Raw genomic sequence first — 22,247 nt, 5'->3', positions numbered from 1 at the left:
CCTGGCGCAGGGTTGTCCCTGTTCACCCTAAGGAATAGTCCTTATCCAGGTTGATTCGGATGTCTGTGGAGTTTAGTGGCCCTAGATATGGGGTCATGAAGAAGAGTATAACTTTGTGCTTGGTCCATTGTCTGCTCCCTCTTCTGCATCTTATTGAGCAGTATGGCGATTATTCTGGCCTGGCAATTACTTTGGACAAGTCTACAATTCTTCCCATAGATCCCTTGCTTCAGATCTCCTATATTTGTTGCTTCCAATGGTGTTTTTTTTTTCTTTTTCCATTGATCTGAATAGAGATGAGCGAACTTACAGTAAATTGGATTCGTCACGAACTTCTCGGCTCAGCAGTTGATCACTTTTCCTGCGAAAATTAGTTCAGCCTTCACGTGCTCCGGTGGGCTGGAAAAGGTGGATACAGTCATAGGAAAGAGTCTCCTAGGACTGTATTCACCTTTTCCAGCCCACCGGAGCACCGGAAAGCTGAACTAATTTATGCAGGAAAAGTTTTCAACTGCCGAGCCGAGAAGTTCGTGACGAATCGAATTTACTGTAAGTAAATCACAACCTGCCTTTATTACTATTTTTTTTTCTACCTTGATATTGTGCTGTATCTTCTGCTCAATCTAACTGAGCTCCACAGACTGGGAAGGGGTGTCACCCAGCAGGTGTGACATCATCTGAAGCCCTGCTGGGGATAACAGCCCAGAGCAGTTCAGTGCGAGATGGGCTGTGATTGACCAAGACTGCACACACCCCTCCAAGCTCTCAGCACTGAACTCTACTGTGAGTCAGCTCTGCACAGCAGCTTGCACAGGGAGCAGAAATAATCAGCACAATATTCAGCACTATGCACTGAAGACTCTATCGTGACTTTACCGTTTAGCTCAGCTAAAAGGGAGCTGCAATATTCAATGTATACATTCTATACACTGCTGAGCTGAGGTCCCACCTGCGTTTCCTGACTTTTGTTTTTGCCATTCTGCTGCAGAATACAATCTGCAGGCAGGACCAGAAGGACGACCCCTGGTGGCCAAACTTTTGGGGGTTAATTTAATACACAGTTACATTTTATTAAAAAGTATATTAGAAAATCTATTTAAATAGGTTAATCTATAAAATATGAATTTTTATTACCAATGACAGGTACCATTTATTTAAATAAAAAAAATAAAATAAATAATAAAAAAAAAACAAAAAAAACTGTGGACCTTCTAATAGGGATGCAAACCCAAAAGACAGGATCTTACTGCAGTGCTTGGTGTTGCTTCCACTCCACCATTAATTTCGGAGTTCTGATCCTTCTTCCCTTCTTCTAATTCACTGACAGCTCCAGGACCCTTCTTCTTCTTAAGTTTGGCCAAGATAGAGGACTCCCTTTCAGGGAAAGGTGGCATCTCTTCCAGGACTGTGGCCTACAAAAGAACGAAATTAAAATCTAGCACGTTCTATAGATTGTGGACCTTTGCAGTGACCAGCAGGAGTACTAGAGCTTTTTGCACTGACTGCATTGCTTTCCCTGTTTTGAAGAAAATGTACAGAGGGTCCAGCACTTCGTTGCAAGCAGCTTTATTGAAGATACATCACACCATAAAAAACGACAGTCAGTCAGACATGTTTCGAGCACAAGCGCTCTTCCTCGGTGACGTGGTCACTGAGGAAGAGCGCTTGCGCACGAAACATGTCTGTCGTTTTTATGGTGTGATGCATCTTCAATAAAGCTGCTTGCAACGAAGTGCTGGACCTTCTGTACATTCTTTCTCCAATATTGAATGCCTTGCCGGGCACCTGTCCGAGCACCGTACATCAGGGAATGTGAGCTGGATCACTCACATCTTTTTTGCAATTGCTTTCCCCATGTTACATATACATGTGCACCTTGATACTCAGTGGCAAAACACATAAACCGTTCTTTCTTCATACATTAAAACTGGAAAACACATCAAATAAAACCCTCTTACCAGGACATCCGTGCTTGCGATGGAGCTGAGCTTCAGGTACTCTACTGCCCTCTGCTGGAGCTCCACATCTGCATTTCTGATCTGACTATCTGAGCGCAGCACGTCTTGGATGGTAGGTTTGGTTTCAGGGAAGAGGTTGATAAACTTAATGTAGGTGGAGAGTAGGAGGGCTCGGGTCGATACGCTGCACAGATGGAATTTGGAGTGCAGGAGGTTGAACTGAACTAAAGGACTGCAAAGTGAAATACAAGCAAATGAACGTAAAACTAAGGTTTAAAGGGGTACTCCGCTGCTCAGCGATTGGAACAAACTCTTCCGAACGCTGGAGCCCGTGACGTCATAGCCCGCCCCCTCAATGAAAGTCTATGGGAGGGGGCGTGACGGCTGTCACGCCCCCTCCCATAGACTTGCATCGAGGGGGCGAGGCGTGACGCCATAAGGGGGCGGGGCTATGACATCACACACATTAACATATGCATCCATAAAAAAAAAAATGGTAACCATTAGAGATGAGCGAACTTACAGTAAATTCGATTCGTCACGAACTTCTCGGCTCGGCGGTTGCTGACTTTTCCTGCATAAATTAGTTCAGCTTTCCGGTGCTCCAGTGGGCTGGAAAAGGTGGATACAGTCCTAGGAAAGAGTCTCCTAGGACTGTATCCACCTTTTCCAGCCCACGGGAGCACCTAAAAGCTGAACTAATTTATGCAGGAAAAGTCAGCAACCGCCGAGCCGAGAAGTTCGTGACGAATCAAATTTACTGTAAGTTCGTTAATCTCTAATAACCATCAAGCAAATATAGACAGAATAAATTTCTGGGGGGGGGGGGGGGGGGGGGCGGGGGGGCAATCCATAAAGTCAGTGAGGGTCTGAGCCCTACGAACCCAATCGGCCATAGATCCCCCTATAAGAACATTATGCTACGTTCATAGTAACGTATTATAAATGTGGCCATAGTAGTGTTCTCTCAACAAATAAACCTAATATTTACACACATTAATATATTTTACTTCCTTCTTGTGATGTCATGCCATTGTCCCTCTCTATTTTCGTAAACATATGCAGAGCTGCAGGTTTTCTGCCACATGTACATGAGCGGTGCCAAGAAGTCTCAGCAGGAGTGTGGTTGGCTCTCCTATACAGCAGGCGTATCCAGTGCCCCCAGCTGTTGCAAAATTACAAACACCCAACATGACTGGACAGCCAAAACACTGCTCCTTGGCCACATGTAACACGTTTATTGCAAACATTTCTGCAAATGAAAAATCTATTTTAATTTCTCCGATTCAAATTCTGCATTAAAATTTCTTTGTGTAAATAAACCCTGTAACAGGGCATCATTAGTAGGACATTTCTGCATATTATCCCTATCCAAACCCTCCCCCACTATAAAGCGCCTCAAACTGGAGATCCCAACTGACTACAGAGACCAGCTCCCTTTGACTAATATTTAGGAGGGGAAATTAATAGGGTGCACTTATTTTTACCTTGACCTAGGGTCTCCAGCAATAAGGTTACCGAACTCTCCCAGGATATAACCCCCGACTTTAACCATGTTCTCATGACACGCAGGAGCCTGAAGAGCCTGTAAATACAGCAATCACTTTAATATCACTTAGTTTTAACTCTTACATATTACATTTTATTAACATCTTAAGGACACAGGGCATACCTGTACGCCCTGCAGCCGCTCCCCTGCTATGATGCGGGGTCACGAGCATCATAGCGGGGTGGTCCCGGCAGCTATCAACGACCGGGACCCGTGTCTAATGCCGCATTAAAGGGGTATTCCAGGAAAAACTTTTTTCTATATATATCAACTGGCTCCAGAAAGTTTAACAGATTTGTAAATTACTTCGATTAAAAAATCATAATCCTTTAAATAATTATCAGCTGCTGAAGTTGAGTTGTTGTTTTCTGTCTGGCAACAGTGCTCTCTGCTGACCTCTCTGCTTGTCTCGGGAACTGCACAGAGTAGAAGAGGTTTGCTATGGGGATTTGCTTCAAAACGGGGCGGTTCCCGAGACACGTGTCATCAGAGACCACTTAGAAAAGAACAACTCCACTTCAGCAGCTCATAAGTACTGAAAGGATTAAGATTTTTTTTATAGAAGTAATTTACAAATCTGAATTCAGGTAGAAGAAACAGACATGGTGCACATCTACAATCTTGTATAATGATCTGATTGCTTCTCAGCATAATATCAAAAACTAACAGGTTGTTAGTATACATTTTTGATCAAAAAGTACAAGCCCACTCGCCACGTCAAGGCCACCTATCCAGAGTGGGTCCCTAACGTCCCTAGCATAAAATGGCGCAGCACCGGGCGGCGACCACCACCGCCGCGACACCAATGCCCACAGGGGGGGAAACGACCCACTGGCAGAGCGGCCCCAATGCCACTCAAACCAGTCTATAGGCCGCACCTCCCAGCAGACACAGCGCCACGGCAGCAACGGACACCGCACAGCACCACACCAGTGTGAACAAGGTGTAATAGCTCACTTACCATGCTCTCCCAGTCAGACTGGGAGGCTGCTAGGAAAGAAATGGCCCATGTGTAGCTAATTACTACTAATATAGGGTTAGGCTGAGGGGGTGGTTAAGAGTGCCAGTGGGTCGTTTCCCCCCCTGTGGGCACTGGTGTCGCGGCGGTGGTGGTTGCCGCCCGGTGCTGCGCCATTTTATGCTAGGGACGTTAGGGACCCACTCTGGATAGGTGGCCTTGACGTGGCGAGTGGGCTTGTACTTTTTGATCAAAAATGTATACTTACAACCTGTTAGTTTTTGATATTATGCTGAGAAGCAATCAGATCATTATACAAGATTGTAGATGTGCGACCATGTCTGTTTCTTCTACCTTAATTTACAAATCTGTTTAACTTTCTGGAGCCAGTTGATATATATAAAGTTTTTTCCTGGATATCCCCTTTAACCCCTTAGACGCGATGATCAAAGTTGATCGCCGCATCTAAAATGAAAAAAAAATAAAATAAAATGAAAAAAAATTCCCCGCAGATCAGTCGGGCTGATCGGGATCACCGGTGAAACGGTGGTGTCCCGATCATCAGATTGCAGGATGGTGGGAGGGTCCTTACCTGCCTCTATGGGGACTAAAAAAAAAAAATGGTGTTTAAAAAAATAAAATAAAAAGTTAATAAATGTGAATTAACCCCTTCTATACTAAAGGTTTAAATCACCCCCCCCCCCCTTCTCCCAATTTCCATTGAAAAAATATGTATACATAATAAAAATAAACATATGTGGTATCGCCACATGCATAAATGTCCAAACTATAAAAATATAACAACATTAATTAAACTGCAGGGTCAATGGCGTATACGTAATAAAAAAATAAAGAATCCTGCGATCGAGGGAAAGTGATGACTTGTCCCACTGGGAAAGAATGGCCAGCTGAAGAGGGCGATAATGAAACTGGGCGAAGGGGACAGCTCCCATGGTCGCCACTATCCGACCCAGGACTTCCATGCAGAATCTAATGGAAACTGGAACGGTACGACGGAGAAGGCAAACACTTGCTGATAGAGAGCTGCGCTTGGTGGCCGCTGTGTCGAACTGGAGTCAGGTTTGACTTTCCCTGGTTGATTACCCAGCCGAAATGAGACAAGGTCTGAAGAGTGAGGAGGAGACTCTGATTCTGGACCCTAGTCGGAGCCTCGTTCAGGAGGTTGCCCCGGTAAGGGATCACGAACACACCTCGGGCTCGAAGGTTGGCAATAACTGACGCCAGGACCTTTGTGAAGACCCTTTGAGCCATGGCTAGGCCGAAGGGAAGGGCCACAAACTGAAAATGGCCCTTCGGAACGGCAAAGCAGAGCTACTGCTGATGAGCCGGAAAAGTCGGGATGTAAAGATATGCGTCCCGGATATCCACCAATGAAAGAAATTCTCCTTGATCCATGGAAGCCACAACAGAACGGAGAGACTCCATACGGAAATTACGGAGTAGGTGGTTGTTAAGGAGCTTCAGATCCAGGATAGGGCAGATGGAGCCCCCTTTTTTGGGGATGACGAAAAGATTTGAGTAGAAGCCTGAAAAACGCTCCCTGGGAGGAACTGGGATGATCACTCCCTGAGCGAGAAGGGTCTGAAGTGCGACCCGAAGAGCCACTGCCAAGGATGGAGAACGAGGAGGTCGAGAACAAAAAAAAGAGGTCCCTCTGAAAGGAAGCAAACTATTCGATAGCCCTCAGAAACGACACCTTGGTCACAAGAATCCTGCATCTGAGCCAGCCAAACGTACCGGAAGAGGGACAAACTACCTCCAGGGGGCCCGAATTGGCTGCAAAGCGGCCTGAACGGTTATCAGACTTCCAAGAAGGGCGTGCCTTGAAGGAAGGGACCTTACTATCCTGTGAGGGCACTGGTCTGGCTGCCTGACCTGAGCCAAAAGACCGAAAGAAAGTTGACTTTCGGCGGGTTTCGGTACGGCGGGACTTGTTCTGCGTTAGTAAGGAGCTCTTACCGTCAGTAGCCTCTGAGATAATTTTGTCCAGGCGTTTTCCGAAGAGCTGGGTCCCGGAAAATGGAAGTTCTGTGAAAGACTTCTCAGAAGCGGCATCAGCGTCCCAAGCCTTCAGCCACATGGAGCAACGAATCGCCACCAGGTTACCCTGTGGCAAAAGCCGAACTGTGGACGGACTGCAAGGAAGCAGAGCACAAGTAGTCTCATGCATTGGAGAGTTAGAGTGCAAGATCCGCCAAATCTTCCGAAGGGGCCCCAGACAAAATGCCTTGGCAGAGCCAAGAATCCCAAATAGAAAGGACTTTGGACAACCAAGCAGAAGCGAAGGCAGGAAGCAAGGATGAACCTGCTGCTTCAAAGGCAAACTTGGCCAGATTCTCAATCCTCTTGTCCGCCGGATCCTTAATGGCGGCCGCATCCGCCAATGATAGAGTAGTCGATTTTCACAGACGGGAACCTGCTTAGCAGGTGGTGTTGACCATTTAGCAATAAGGACCTTAGCAAAGGGAAACTGCGCTTGAACCTTCTTAATCCCTTGGAAGAGCTTGTCTGGATGTTTCCATGCCGCTTCCAGCAAGGTTTTAAATTCAGCATGAGAGCTGAATACCTTACGAGAGCGGCGTGAGCAATGGAAAGAAACTTCTGGAGCTGGGTCCAAAGTCCCATGTCAGACACTCTGGTTCGGTCCTGTGGATCAGAGGCAGAACCTGACGCCTCATCTTCCAAATCCCCAGGAGAATGGGAGCGGGTGGAGGCAGCCTTAGATGAAGGCAAAGCGGACCTGGCACGTAGATCTGGAGGCCTGGGATGGCGACCAGGAGAGCGACCCCTAGAGCAAGGGTGCCGCCGGGGTGCCGGGAAAAAGGAGTGGGACCTGTGAGGAGAGCGCCTGTCCCGAGCTCGGCATTCCGGAGAGGAGCTAGAAGATAACAACTTAGGGCGCTTTTGAGGACGCCCAAAAGATGGGTCAGGGGAGAGGGAGCTAGCCTCTCTGGAGGGCGGATGCGAGGAAGATTGTTCCAAGGAAGAAATCACAGAGCGGGAAACCCACGCCAGTTCGGAAATTGACTGGGAAAGGGAGGAAACCCATTCCGGGGCGGGAGCCAGATCCGCATGTTCCAGCGGGACATCCTGGGCGCTGTGCCGATACCAACATCACCCAATTAACCCCACTGACTATAATGGGCTCCATCATTTGATCGGACAGCAACAGCACTGCAGTCGTAGATTTGGCTTTAGAGAATTTTCTATCTATTTAATCTTCCAAATTAACTGTAAAAAAGCATCAATGCAGACGACACTCCCCATAATAATTAGTATAAAATGAAAGAACATTTGTACCTCAAATACAGTTTTGGCAGCATAGCCCTGGACATCATCTCGGTTTATGACAATCTGAATGACACGGTACCAAACCTCTTCACTGACATAATCGCCAGCAATACGAATCAGGTTCAAAATAGTGTCGACATACCAGCTGTAATCCACCGCATATTTCTCAGCTAGGATGGCTACTTTCAACACCTATGAGACAAATACAATTGATAAGTGATCATAACCTTCCCCTGTTTATGCACAGTAAAACTCCTATTCAGGAACAGCTGATCTACCATCCATCTCTAGTACAGGACACTTCAATTACCAAGAAAATAAAATCTAATTTTAACAGGAACACACCAAGGATTTCAGTTTTTCTGGGTCAATAGAAATGAAATACAGAAGCAGTGGGAAGACTTATCACATTCTTCAGCTTGTCTATTTGTTCATAGGATTGCTTTTCGTTCGAGGCCATGGTTTTTAAGCCAAGGCTCTACAAACCCTAGGCGCCAGGTCACCTTTGTGACTGACAAGCTCATCCTGGCATTTGTTAGCTCTCCTTCCTGCTGCACCTCTCCCGTTAGCCTCCTTCCTGCTGCACCATTGTAGCGCTGCAGGGACCCTTGCAAACAGCTGATCAGCAGATGTTCTGAAAGCATGCACTGCCCCTTTCCTCAATCTGATATTGATGACATTGATATGGAAGTCTAATAATCCCTTTAAATGTTACTTACTATTTCCTCTCGAATTGAATAGTCTGCTGTTTCCAAATAGCTCAGCATTTCGGATACAATCTGCTTAGCATTTGTCCGGTCACACATTGCATATAGTAGGTCTGCAGCTCGCTGCCTGACACTGACATCTCTCTCTGTCTGTAATAAAACATCGAAATAAACAAATTGAAGTGATGTAGGAGAAACGGTAAGATGTCAGATACATATTTAAAAAAAATAATAATTTTTGTTCTTCATAGACAAAGTTACGTGTCCATGAGATCACTGATGAATGGATGTATTGGGGGGGGGGGGGGGGGGGGGAGGGGATGTCACCAATAACACAACTATTATATATGTACATCCTAGCAATATGCAGTGACATGTGGCAGGCCATAGTAGTATAGTCGTCGCTTCTTTGTGTGAGCTTACTTTAATATTTGAATGATATAAGAAGCATCGCCCTAAAAGCATTCTTCAATAGAGTGAAGTGTAACCTTGGAATGTATGGTGGCTGACCAACGTTTTTACTATATGAATAAAAAGGTATTAGGAACTCAGATGAGCTGTGTGTGTCTGTCTAAGAAGAATGACAAGCACAGAGACAGCAAAAGGGAGATCCTTTGTTTGGAGACCATGGTTGACCGCCGCCCCATGTGACTACCTAACCCCCCCGCTTAAAGGGGTACTCCGGCGCTAAGACATCTTATCCCCTATCCAACGGATAGGGGATAAGACGCCAGAACGCGGGGGTCCCGCCGCTCGGGACCCCTGTGATCTTACACGCAGCACCCAGTTACAATCAGTCCCCGGAGCATGTTCGCTCCGGGTCTGATTACTGGCGATCACGGGGCCGGGGATTGATTGTAACGGGGTGCTGCGTGCAGGATCACGGGGGTCCCCGGCGGTGGGACCCCCGCGATAAGGCATCTTATCCCCTATCCTTTGGATAGAGGATAAGATGTCTTAGCGCCAGAGTACCCCTTTAAGCGGGGGGTTAGGTAGTCACACGGGGCGACGTTCCGTCGCCCCGTGTGACTACCTAACCCCCCGCTTAAGATCTCATATCTGCCTTCCCTTGGTTGTTGATGCCCATGTCTGCTTGAAAATTCTTAAATAAAGAAGTACCTGTCTGCATTGAATTTGGGGTGAGTGCTCCGTTATTACTACCTTTCTCTACATGGATCATTACACTGGACTTTTACCTATACGTGTAGCACCACCTGCATAGACAGAGTACACAGCTATATACTCAGCTAAATTACTTCTATTAAAAAATCTTAATCCTTCCAATAGTTATTAGCTTCTGAAGTTTTCTGTCTAACTGCTCAAGGATGATGTCACGTCCCGGGAGCTGTGCATGATGGGAGAATATCCCTTGCATGATGGGAAAATATCCCCATAGGAGCTGGACAGCTCCCGGGACGCGAGTCATCAGAAAGCAGTTAGACAGAAAACAGCAACTCAACTTCAGAAGCTAATAACTATTGGAAGGATTAAGATTTTTTGATTTTTTAATAGAAGTAATTTACAAATCTGTTTAACTTTCCAGAGCCAGTTGAGAGATATATATATATATATATATAGATAGATTGATAGATAGATAGATAAAAGTTTTTGCCTGGAATACCCCTTTAAGAAGGGGTTGTGCCAGGATTTTTCCCTTCTTGAGAGTGGTATGTTTGTGCTACTGCCATCATGGTCGTCTCTTACTTGCAGCATTACGTGAAACCTTTTAAACAATACTTGTCATACTTGTTCACTCACCTTTAGGGCATTAATGACTGTTTCGATGTGTGTTTTTACAGCTTCGTGGGAGAATTCAGAGCTGGCCAGCGTACACATGCTTTCTAAAGCTAAATAACGTAGGTTTGTCTCTCTGTGTTGTAAGAACTGACCCAGCTGGTTGCAGGCTCTTACTAAAAGGTTGGGTTCACTAAAAACACAAAAGAAAATTCATCCTTTGACTTTATTGTCTGTACAATGGTGGTTACGTGAGGGTGAGAGAACACTACTAATGTACAGACATGCTTCATTACAATGATATGAAGGGCTAGGCTGCTGTGGGATTCGTCCAGATCCTCTTCTACAGTTCAGGAAATCATTCAGGGGATATATGATATCGGGGCTGACCGTTAGAGATGAGTGAACTTACAGTAAATTCGATTCGTCATGAACTTCTCGGCTCGGCAGTTGATGCCTTTTCCTGCATATATTAGTTCAGCTTTCCGGTGCTCCGGTGGGCTGGAAAAGGTGGATACAGTCCTAGGAAAGAGTCTCCTAGGACTGTATCCACCTTTTCCAGCCCACGGGAGCACCTGAAAGCTGAACTAATTTATGCAGGAAAAGGCAGCAACTGCCGAGCCGAGAAGTTCGTGACGAATCGAATTTACTGTAAGTTCGCTCATCTCTACTAACAACTATAAATTCCTTTTTAAAAGGTGAAAAACAGAGGAAGAGGGAAATTCAATTTATTAAAAAAAAAGAGAGCTAACTAGTTCTATTTAACCCCTTAAGGACTCGGGGTTTTTCAGTTTTTGCACTTTTGTTTTTTCCTCCTTACCTTTTAAAAATCATAACCCTTTCAATTTTCCACCTAAAAATCCATATTATGGCTTATTTTTTGTGGCACCAATTCTACTTTGCAGTGACAGTCGTTTTACCCAAAAATTCACGGCAAAACGGAAAAAAAAATAATTGTGCGACAAAATCGAAGAAAAAACGCAATTTTGTAACTTTTGAGGGCTTCCGTTTCTAGGCAGTGCATATTTCGGTAAAAATGACACCTTATTATTCTGTAGGTCCATACAGTTAAAATGAAAAAGTGACCAAAATACGCTTTTTTGGACTTTGGAACTTTTATACGTGTACGCCATTGACCGTGCGGTTTAATTAACGATATATTTTTATAGTTCGGACATTTACGCACGTGGCGATACCACATATGTTTATTTTTATTTACACTGTTTTATTTTTTTTTTTATGGGAAAAGGGGGGTGATTCAAACTTTTATTAGGGAAGGGGTTAAATGACCTTTATTAACACTTTTTAGTAACTTTTTTTGCAGTGTTGTAGCTCCCATAGGGACCTATAACACTGCACACACTGATCTCTCATCCTGATCACAGGCGTGTATTAACACGCCTGTGATCAGCATTATCGGCGCTTGACTGCTCCTGCCTGGATCTCAGGCACGGAGCAGTCATTCGTTGATCGGACACCGAGGAGGCAGTTAAGGGCCCTCCCGGTTTCCTTTAAGCTGTTCGGGACGCCGCGATTTCACCGCGGCGGTTCCAAACAGCCCGACTGACTAGCCGGGATACTTTCACTTTAGAAGCGGCGGTCAGCTTTGACCACCGCTTCTAAAGGGTTAATACCACACATTACCGCGATCGGTGATGTGTGGTATTAGCTGCGGGTCCCGGCCGTTGATGAGAGCCGGGGCTGACGCGATGTGATGCTTCATATCGCGGGAGCCGGCGCAGGACGTAAATATACGTCCTGCGTCATTAAGGGGTTAAAGAACATAACCACTGTCATTAAATACCATTAGGCTGCCCATCTGTACCATCTTGCGGCGTGGTACTCCTATCATGCATACAGCAGCTGGATGGAACTGGAAAAACTTTGGTTAGCCCCCATACACCCTCCTCTGGCATCTACTGTCTCTCTCCCCCCCTCTGCTGGGTCCCATGACTTTTTCTAAGTATTTTTGGGGTTATTGTTCTTTGAAATTTAAGCTGTCTTCCCCTTCTTCCCCTCTGCGTTCTTTCCTATATCACCCTTCCTTCTGGTCTGTCTTTTGCTATGGTGAGGGAATGGGGTTCTAGGGACCTTTTCTGTTGGGCAGATGTAGTAGACCCTTTCTCCCGTTCTCTCCCGCCCTTTGATCAGCTGGTGTCTTGTTGGGATCTCCCCTCCTCTGAATGTTTACACTACCTGCAGTTGCAGCATTATATGTTGTCATCGACTGGGTCAACGGTGGTTTCTCTACCTACTGGATTTGAACGACTATGCCGGGGTGGACCTCAGGCGATGGGACTTCTCTCTAATATCTACTCCTTACTTCTCCACTCCCCTGGAGGGACCCCTCCCTCTAACCATTATATGGCTCGTTGGGAGGCCGTCCTTAACACTACCATCACCCTTCCTCAATGGCGGGCTATCTGGGAGAGGGCTTCTAAGGCTTCCATCTGTATGGCTTATAAAGAGTCCCAGTATAAATTGATTATGGGCTGGTATCACACTCCTGAGCTCTTGAATAGGCTGAATCCTGATATAACCCCCAGTGCTGGCATTGTGGGGTGGGACTAGGTACACTGTTACATATATTCTGGTCTTGCCCCCTTTTAACGGAGTATTGGACTACGGTTCAGAGGTTGCTGCGTGAGGTTCTGGGTGTCCTGGTCCCCTTAGACCCCCTCATTTATCTCCTCCACCTCGCTCATCCATCTTTATCCAAGAAGCCCTTCAAACTCTTTCAACATATTGTCTTAGCTGCCAAAACCCTTATAGCCAAGTATTGGAAGAAAACTCTCCCGCCGGTCCTGTTGGCCCGTATTAGAGAGATGCGCTCCCTGGAATTCTTGACGGCTTCCCTCAATAACTCCGTTCCATTATTTCTCTCGGTCTGGGATCGTTTCACTGATAGGCAGCCGCCTTGATTTCCTCTCTCCTTTTCTCTTTTTTCCTTTTGGCCTTACCTACTCCCTGTTTATAACTTGTTCATGTTAAGTGTTCTTGGGCTTAGCCTCCAGTATTTCTACTGTATTCTCACAGATCGTATCGGGCTACAGCCCTTCTGATGTCATTTCCTTGTTTTCGGATTTGTATAATTGAAAAATTCCTTTAACAAACATTACAGTTTAAAATATATATATATATATATATATATATATATATATATAATATATATATATAAAATAAAGAACATAACCACATACTACATCCACCAATGATCTATGTTCTGACTGGAAGATTCCTTTATCAGGTGGGCAGAAAAACTTCTGTAGAAACCCTAACTATCTGTTAAAACTTGTCCAAAACCAAACATTGACATTTTTAACTCGAGGTGTACCCGTCACTTTAAAAAACTTTTGACATGTCCTAGACAGAACGTCAAAAGAGTTGATTGATCGGGGTCTGAGTGTTCAACCTGTTAGAACGAGCCAGGAAAAAAGTGCAGCTGATTAAGATAATCCCATTATAAGTCTGTTTGGCTCTCTTCTGCGCGCTCGTCTTCCAGCTATCGGTCATGGCCTGAACACACCCGACCAATCCAAACTTTTGACATGTCTCTACAACGTATCATAATTTTTAAAGTGACAGTGTCCATTTAATTAATTAAGAAGCAATGAAATTCTGCACACACCTACCTGTCATAATGTATAATAAGGCTAATAGCCTCAAATAGTATCGCGTTCTTCGCATTCGAGTGCTGAACTTTCTTTGACTTTGGGGGCTCCTGGGCTTTGTTCAAGATGGTCTCCAGGCATTCGACAAGCCGTCCTTTCACAGCTGCGTCCTCTGAGAGCACAGTTACATAGTTAGCAAGGTTGGGAAAATGGAGACCATCTCAAATAGCTGAAACCTATCATCATGCAATGGTTATCAGTAGATTTAACCCCTTAGGAACCAAGCGTTTTTTCCATTTTCGTTTCTGTCCTCCTTACATTTTAAAAATCATAACCCTTTCAATTTTACACAAAAAAATCCATATGATGGATTTTTTTGATGGATATCAATCCATATGATGGATTTTTTTTTTTTTAGAGATGAGCGAACGTAAATTCGATTCGTCACAAACTTCTCGGCTCGGCAGTTGATGACTTTTCCTGCGTAAATTAGTTCAGCTTTCAGGTGCTCCGGTGGGCTGGAAAAGGTGGATACATTCCTAGGAAAGAGTCTCCTAGGACTGTATCCACCTTTTACAGCCCTCCGGAAAGCTGAACTAATTTATGCAGGAAAAGTCATCAATTGCCGAGCCGAGAAGTTTGTGACAATTCGAATTTACAGTAAGTTCGCTCATCTCTAATTTTTTTTGCACCACCAATTCTACTTTGTAATGACATCAGTAATTTTACCCCAAAATCTACGGCGAAATGGAAAAAAAAAAATATCACTGTGTGACAAAATTGAAGATAAAACACCAATTTGTAACTTTTGGGGGCTTCCGTTTCTACACAGTACATTTTTTTGTAAACATGACACCACCTCTTTATTCTGTAGGTCCATATGGTTAAAATGATACCCTACTTATATAGGTTTGATTTTGTCGTACTTCTGGAAAAAATCATAACTACATTCAGGAAAATTAATACTTTTAAAATTGTCATTTTCTGACCCCTATAACTTTATTTTTCTGCATATGGGGGATGTATGAGGACTATTTTTTGCACCGTGATCTGAAGTTTTGATCGGTTCCATTTTTGTTTTGATCAGACGTTTTGATAGCTTTTTATTCTTTTTTTTATGGTATAAAAAGTGACCAAAAATACAATATTTTGGACTTTGGAATCTTTTTGCGTGTACGCCATTGATCGTGCTGTTTAATTAACAATATATTTTTATAGTTCGGACATTTTTATTTACACAGTTTTTTTTAATTCAAATTTTTATGAGGGAAGGGGTCAAATCACATTTATTAACTTTTTTCTCATGCAGTGTTATAGCCCCCTCTAGGGGCTATAACATTGTATACACTGATTGCAGGCACTGTTCAATGCATTGCCATAGGAATGCATTGATCAGTGTTTTCTGCGCTTGATTGCTCAAGCCTGGATTTCAGGCTTGGAGCAAACAGACAGACAGCCGGGAAGAAGGTAAGGCACCTCCCGCTGTACTCTCAGCTGTTCGGGACGCCGCGATTTCACCGCAGCGGTCCCGAACAGCTCTGCTGAGCTAGCCAGTATGGATTTCTCCCATTTAAAAGGGTTAATACCAGACATCAGTCCAATCGGCGATGTCCAGTATTAGCCACGGGTCCTGGTTGCTGAAAGCAACCGGGACCCAACAGTTACGAAGTGCGTTCAGCCTCTGGGCGCACTTCACAGACCGGGTGCCGGCCACGGACATAAATATATGTCTGTGGTCGTTAAGGGATTAAGGGGTACTCCGCCCCTAGACATCTTATCCCCTATCCAAAGGAAAGGTAATAAGATGTCCCCCGCTGCTGGGGACCCCCGCGATCTCGGCCTTGCACTCCAGACATCCGATGCACAGAGCGAACTTCGCTCCAGGCCGGATGACTGGCGATGCAGGGCAGAGGCCCGTGACGTCATGTCCACGCCCTGCTTGTGACGTCATGGCCACGCCCCCTCAATGCAAGTCTATGGGAGGGGGCGTGACGGACGTCACGCCCCCTCCCATAGACTTGCATTGAGGGGGCATGGCCATGACATCACGAGTGGGGCGTGGACATGAGGTCACGAGCCCCCTGCGCTGCACCTGGAGCTCTAAACAAACAATGGGTGCCGCAGGGAGATCATGGGGGGTCCCCAGCGATCAGACATCTTATCCCCTATCCTTTGGAGTACCCCTTTAATAACTAAAGCCCCATTAGGCTATGTTCACACATTGATATGATGAACACTTGTTCCATACATCTAAATGGTGTGGATATTGTAGAATACATTTCAGCAAGCCCCATTCAAATGTACCGGACGGTTGTGGAAAGTTCTGCTACAAATCAGCCATGTGTCATTCTACCCATCAATGCGCAAAACAGTCCTGACAACTAATACCGCAGAAATGGCGCCTGTCAGGTTTTCTAGGAAAGGCAACCTTATCCTTTTAAAGTGCTGCAAACCCTAAATTTCTACCCCATCAGTTAAGGCGCTGTCATATTAACACAAATATCTTTCTCTCAGGGGGTTTAATCGTTTTTGGTGGCAAGAATAGTGAAAAGCCCCATTATAGGACAACAGAATGTCTAGAAACACCAGGATCTTTTATATTTGCACACGTACACATATTTCTCTTTGTTAGGTATCAGCTTTGTTTCTTGCACTTGCACAGGTAACTTGTTAGACATATAAACATACAAAAGGGATTCTGCGCAAAAAGCTCTATATTACCAGGTGGAGGGTAACACTGAAGAAGGCGCAGCAACTTTACAGAAAGCCACGGTGCTGGGACAAAGTAATAGGTGTAATCCTGCAGGTCAGTGGAGGCTGAAGACACAATCTGTGGAAAGAGATAAAAAGTCATCAGATCTGGTTATAGAACGTTCCCTTTTTACTGTTTTGCTATGTTTAAAGGGGTACTCTGCCCCTGGCATCTTATCCCCTATCCAAAGGATAGGGGATAAGATGTTAGATCGCCGCGGTCCCGCTGCTGGGGACCCCGGGGATCGCCGCTGCGGCACCCCGCTATCATTACTGCACAGAGCGAGTTCGCTCTGTGCGTAATGACGGGTGATACAGGGGCCGGAGCAGCGTGACGTCATGGCTCCGCCCCTCATGATATCACGGCCCATCCCCTTAATGCAAGTCTATGGCAGGGGGCGTGACGACCGCCACGCCCCCTCCCATAGACCTGTATTGACGGGGGCGGGCTGTAACGTCACGAGGGGCGGAGCCATGATGTAACGATGCTCCGGCCCCTGTATTGCCTGTCATTACGTGCAGAGCGATTTCGCTCTGCGCAGTAATGATAGCAGGGTGCTGCAGCAGCAATCCCCGGGGTACCCAGCAGGGACCCTGGCGATCTGACATCTTATCCCCTATCCTTTGGATAGGTGATAAGATGTCTAGGGGCGGAGTACCCCTTTAAAGGAGATCTGCCACGGTATATAACTTATCCCCATCCACTGGGCCTCCTGCGATTTCCTGGATGGGGCCCTAGCTCTGCCACGGCTCTCCCCATGCAGGAGGCGTGTCGGCCGCAGCATGGCGCTGCGGCCGACATGCCCCCTCCATGTATCTCTATGGGAAAGGCAGAGATGCAGCGTTCATGTGTTCAGACCCCCTTGTGATCAGACACTTATCCCCCTATCCTCAGGATGGAGGATAAACTTTTATTTTTTAGATTTAAACTTTTATTAGTTAGATTCAAGTGCAGTGTTTCCCAACCAGAGTGCCACCAGCTGTTGCAAAACCACAACTCCCAGCATGCCTGCACAGCCAAAGGCTGAGAGTAATAGTTTTCTAACAGCTGGAGGTATACACTTAAAGGGGTACTCCGATGGAAACCTTATTTATATTTATTTTTTTTAAAGTTATACAGATTTGTAAATAACTTCTGTTAAAAAAAAAAAAAATCTTAATCCTTCCAGTACTTATTAGCTGCTGACTACTACAGAGGAAATTATTTTCTTTTTGGAACACAGAGCTCTCTGCTGACATCACGAGCACAGTGCTCTCTGCTGACATCTCTGTCCATTTTAAGAACTGTCCAGAGTAGGAGAAAACCCCCATGTTTTCCAGCAGCATACCCCCTTTAAGAAAACACAGGCTTAGTGAGATTATTCTCAGAGAGCTCTGTGGGTTTTGTTCCTTTAGGGTGCGTTCCCATACGGCGTATACCCAGCGTATTTCACGCTGCGCAAAATTTACGGCAGCAGCGGGAAATACGCTGCGTATTCCTTGATCACTATACACACAGGGCTTTCCGGCAGCAGCCCTATGTGTGCAGTGAGTTTTGGAGGTGGAGCCGCGCGTCACAGTCACGCCGGCACATGGCCCCCACCTCCGAAACTCACTACCCTCAAAGCCCTGTGTATAGTGATCAAGGAATACGCAGCTTATTTCCCGCTGCTGCCGTAAATTTTGCGCAGCGTGAAATACGTTGTGTACACGCCATGTGGGAACGCACCCTTAGGGTGCGTTCCCATGTGGCGTATTTTGCTGCGTATTTTCCTACCCATTGACTTCAACGGGAAAATAAAAAACGCAGCAGCAAATACGCATCAGCAAATACGCATCAGCAAATACGCCATGTGGGAACGTACCCTTAGTAGAAAAGCTAGAGGACAGATGATTAAACAGACCAGTGTTTCCCAACCAGGGTGCCTCCAGATGTTGCAAAAGTACAACTCCTAGCATGCCAAAGGCTGTCCGGGCATACTGGGAGTTGTAGTTTTGCAACATCTGGAGGCACCCTGGTTGGGAAACACTGGAACAGACTTATTTCTTCCATTTATTTCCATTAATTTCTTTCTTTCATTTCACTATACACCAAACTACATTATAGAGAAGGTCTAATAATAAAACACAGGCCATTCTATAATAGGAAACTCAATTTATTCAGAGTTGGCTTGGAGATGAAGAGGGGGGAGTCAGACTGCGGCTTCACGTCTTTGCTTCCATCTGGCATCGGTGCCGTGGAGCCTGCATATACATAAAGGATACATACCCTACTAAGTCTAGAGACGGCCAAAGAGACGCATGTCTTGAAGTCATCAGGATTCTTCCTGCAGAGGCAGGTGATAAGGCTTACAGCTGCCGTCACCACTCCCTGGTATAATAAAGAAAACATATCAAGCAGAGAAAACATAAAATGTAGCATTCTGAGCCGACCTGAGAAAATCTGGACTTTACAACATCTTGACAGGCGGATCTATGCAGATTACCATATTGTAACCTATTCTTGTTAAAGGGGTACTCCCGTGGAAAAAACATTTTTTTTTATAAATCAACTGGTGCCAGAAAGTTAAACAGATTTGTAAATTACTTCTATTAAAAAATAATCCTTCCAGTACTTTATAGGGGCTGTATACTACAGAGGAAATTCTTTTCTTTTTGGATTTCTCTGATGTCACGAGCACAGTGCTCTCTGCTGACATCTCTGTCCATTTTTGGAACTGTCCAGAGTAGGAGAAAATCCCCATAGCAAACATATGCTGTTCTGGACAGTTCCTAAAATGGACGGCAGAGGTCAGCAGAGAGCACTGTGGTTGTGACATCAGATAAATCCAAAAAAGAAAAGCATTTCCTCTGTAGTATATAGCCCCTAAAAAGTACTGGAAGGATGAAGATTTTTTAATAGAAGTAATTTACAAATCTGTTTAACTTTCTGGCACCAGTTGATTAAAAAATAAATAAATAAATAAAAGTTTTCCATGGGAGTACCCCTTTAATATGTAATGATTCTATGTTTATAATTCTACATACTTCTATTTTCTTTACTGTCAAATATCTGTTTTAAATGGGCACTGTCACCAACATTTCATTTTTGATATGTTGTAGTACTTATGTACTATAACATATCTCTAATATAGTTTAATTATTTTTATTTTATTAAAATTTTATTTTTATTTTTTTTTTTACATTTGAAAACAGTCCACTAGGGGGTCTCCCTCCTAGTGGCCGGCTGCAGCCTGGCGTGACGTCACGCTTGAATTCGGACCGATGCCAGCCGGGCTAATTCATTTAGCCTGTGCTTGCTCCCTGCCTGTCAGACAGGTGGGGGCGAGCGCAGTGAATGCCGGGGCTGCGCGCAGCGGCTGCCTAGATTCGCGCGCAGCCCATCCCCACCCCGGGCATGTAAAGTGCAGTGGAGACAGCGCGCGCACACTAGTTATCAGTGCCACGCTGAGGCTCCATTAGAACTGCACATGCCGTTTATGGGGTAAGTCTGATCTGAGGTCTTATTTTACTTTTTGAAAAAAAAAAAAATAAATAGATTAGAATACTTATAATAATAAATATATAAGCGAGGGCGGAAGTCTGCACCCAGCAGGCGTCCGCGACATCGCGCCTGCTGGGGAAGTTGGCTTCCGGACGAGGACAACGCAGCAACACAAGAGTTATAAAACATTTTTAAAAGGCCGGGAGGGGGTTAGAAATAGATTACCAATAGGTAGGGACAGAAGAGAAAATAAATAAATAAAATAAAGATGGTGGGAGATAGACTTTAAAGAAAAATTCTTTAATAAAAAAAACAGTTGAACAAAAAAATTAAAAAAAATATAAAATGTAGCATTCTCTTCACTAATAAAGAAAATACAAATATTCCTCGATTTGTCTAGATTTTTCAGAAGGTTTATAAGTAATGGTTTAGTAATCCTACTCCACACCCCAGCCTTTATCATAACAACCATCAGTACAATACAAGCCAAGCAGGATCATGCCGAGAAGGACTGTAGTGTGATATTAAATCTCTACGGCAGCACGGAAATCATTACAATTAATGTCAGATGTGACTCATAGTTGCTAAAACCTAATGCAATAATATCTTTCAAGCCATCAGCTGTTTATTCTGAAGACAAAACAAGGGGGAACAGATTTTCCTACCCAACATTTACACAAAATACAGATAAAAAAAAAAAAAAAAAGAAAAAGAAAAAAGAAAACAGCCAACCATAATATAGCGTTTGTTTCTTGTATTTTCTCTTACGGATAGTTTGGGAACTCTCTTCTATATTTCACATCACATATTAAATGGAATGGATACATTATAGTAATTTGTTTAAAACTAGATAAATACTGTATTTATTGTCGTATAACACACTAATGACATGCGTGTCATATGCCAATAAATCCAATCAGAGATGCGTGCGGGCCGCACCTTAGATCAGTAGGGGGTGGGGGAGATCAGAGGGGGAGGGAATGATGTGGCACTAAGGGGGGGGGGGGGGAGAATCAGACTGAGGAGGAGGAAGGAGAATGGAAGTGTGGGAAATCAGAGTTGGGGGAATGATGTGGCATTAAGTTCGGAGCTTCCAAGTCATTTATTTAAAATTTATTAACTTTTTTACAAAAATGTCCTTGTTAAAATGAGGGTGCGTGTTACATGCCGATAAATATGGGAAAAATAAATAAATAACCATCATACATCCATATTTATACAGAAGTGTGACTGAGACCCAGCAGTGCATTTAGCCATGCAAGTACCGTATGGCTGCATCGTTCTGCAACTGTGAAAAGTCACAGTAAAAAAACCTAAAACAAAACTGGGATGTGTAAATACAGCCTGCGGCTGAAGAGGAAGACTTTCATATTGTTTGAACTTTTTTTTTTTTTTTTTTTGGGTGATACAGATCGGAAAAGTTTCCCAATGATGACGATCCCAATGGGGGCCAAAAAAAAAAAAAAACAACAATCTCTGAGGCCCATTCAGGTGAATTGGGCCCTATGGATACACTTAAAAGGGGTATTCCAGGTATAGGAGATAAGGGGATAAGATGGATGATTGCTGGGGACCCCCCGCAATCTTGGTGCAGTCCCCGGCATTCTGTGTCGGGCGATGCTTCTGAGATGGGGACGTGACGTCACGGTCACTCCCCCCTCGTGATGTGACACCACGCCCCATCCATTCATGTCTATGGGAGGGGGAGTGACAGCTGTAGGGTATGAATAGAGGGGGCGTGGCGTCACGGTCACACCCCATCTCAGAAGCATTGCCCAGCACAGAATGCAGGGGGATGAACCGAGATCACGTGGGTCCCCAGCGATCATACATCTTATCCCCTATCCTTTGGATAGGGGATAAGATGTATAAACCCGGAATACCCCATTAACGTTTATGCATGGAACCGTTCCCAGTATATACACAACATAGGTCTCTGATGTAATGTGCAGAAACAATCTCTAAAAAACACGTACCATATGCTGATCATTAAGGAGATGAACTACCCGTGACGTCCATTCACCCATTGGCACAAGGTCAGGTGAGGTCTTGTATAGTCTTAACAGGCACAGAGCAGCACTCTGCTTCACGCTGTCCATTGTGTCTCTGTTAATGACAACACATTATCTTCTATTAGAAACATGACCACTGGATGCACTGAAGGAATCAAAAACAAAAAACTAAAAAGTGCAATAGTGTCTGGC

The 22,247-nt window shown here is 44.7% G+C and overlaps 1 protein-coding gene across 2 annotated transcripts in view; it reads right to left on the bottom strand.

The window, feature by feature from the left end:
• AP2A1 (adaptor related protein complex 2 subunit alpha 1) overlaps positions 1-22,247 on the bottom strand; it is a 67,249-nt gene that overhangs the window by 16,698 nt on the left and 28,304 nt on the right. For both annotated transcript variants that reach the window (XM_056544413.1, XM_056544412.1), the window contains exons 5-14: positions 22,020-22,149; positions 18,829-18,930; positions 16,551-16,659; positions 13,851-14,001; positions 10,243-10,411; positions 8,497-8,634; positions 7,787-7,969; positions 3,446-3,543; positions 1,959-2,190; positions 1,248-1,412 (exon numbers count right to left, since the gene is read on the bottom strand). In XM_056544413.1, coding sequence (XP_056400388.1) covers positions 1,248-1,412; positions 1,959-2,190; positions 3,446-3,543; positions 7,787-7,969; positions 8,497-8,634; positions 10,243-10,411; positions 13,851-14,001; positions 16,551-16,659; positions 18,829-18,930; positions 22,020-22,149 — 1,477 coding nt within the window. The remainder of the gene's footprint in view (positions 1-1,247; positions 1,413-1,958; positions 2,191-3,445; positions 3,544-7,786; positions 7,970-8,496; positions 8,635-10,242; positions 10,412-13,850; positions 14,002-16,550; positions 16,660-18,828; positions 18,931-22,019; positions 22,150-22,247) is intronic.

Source organism: Hyla sarda, chromosome 10 (genome assembly GCF_029499605.1).
Source record: "Hyla sarda isolate aHylSar1 chromosome 10, aHylSar1.hap1, whole genome shotgun sequence".
NCBI classification, from domain to species: Eukaryota; Metazoa; Chordata; class Amphibia; order Anura; family Hylidae; genus Hyla; species Hyla sarda.
This window is presented reverse-complemented; position numbering and strand designations above follow the sequence as displayed.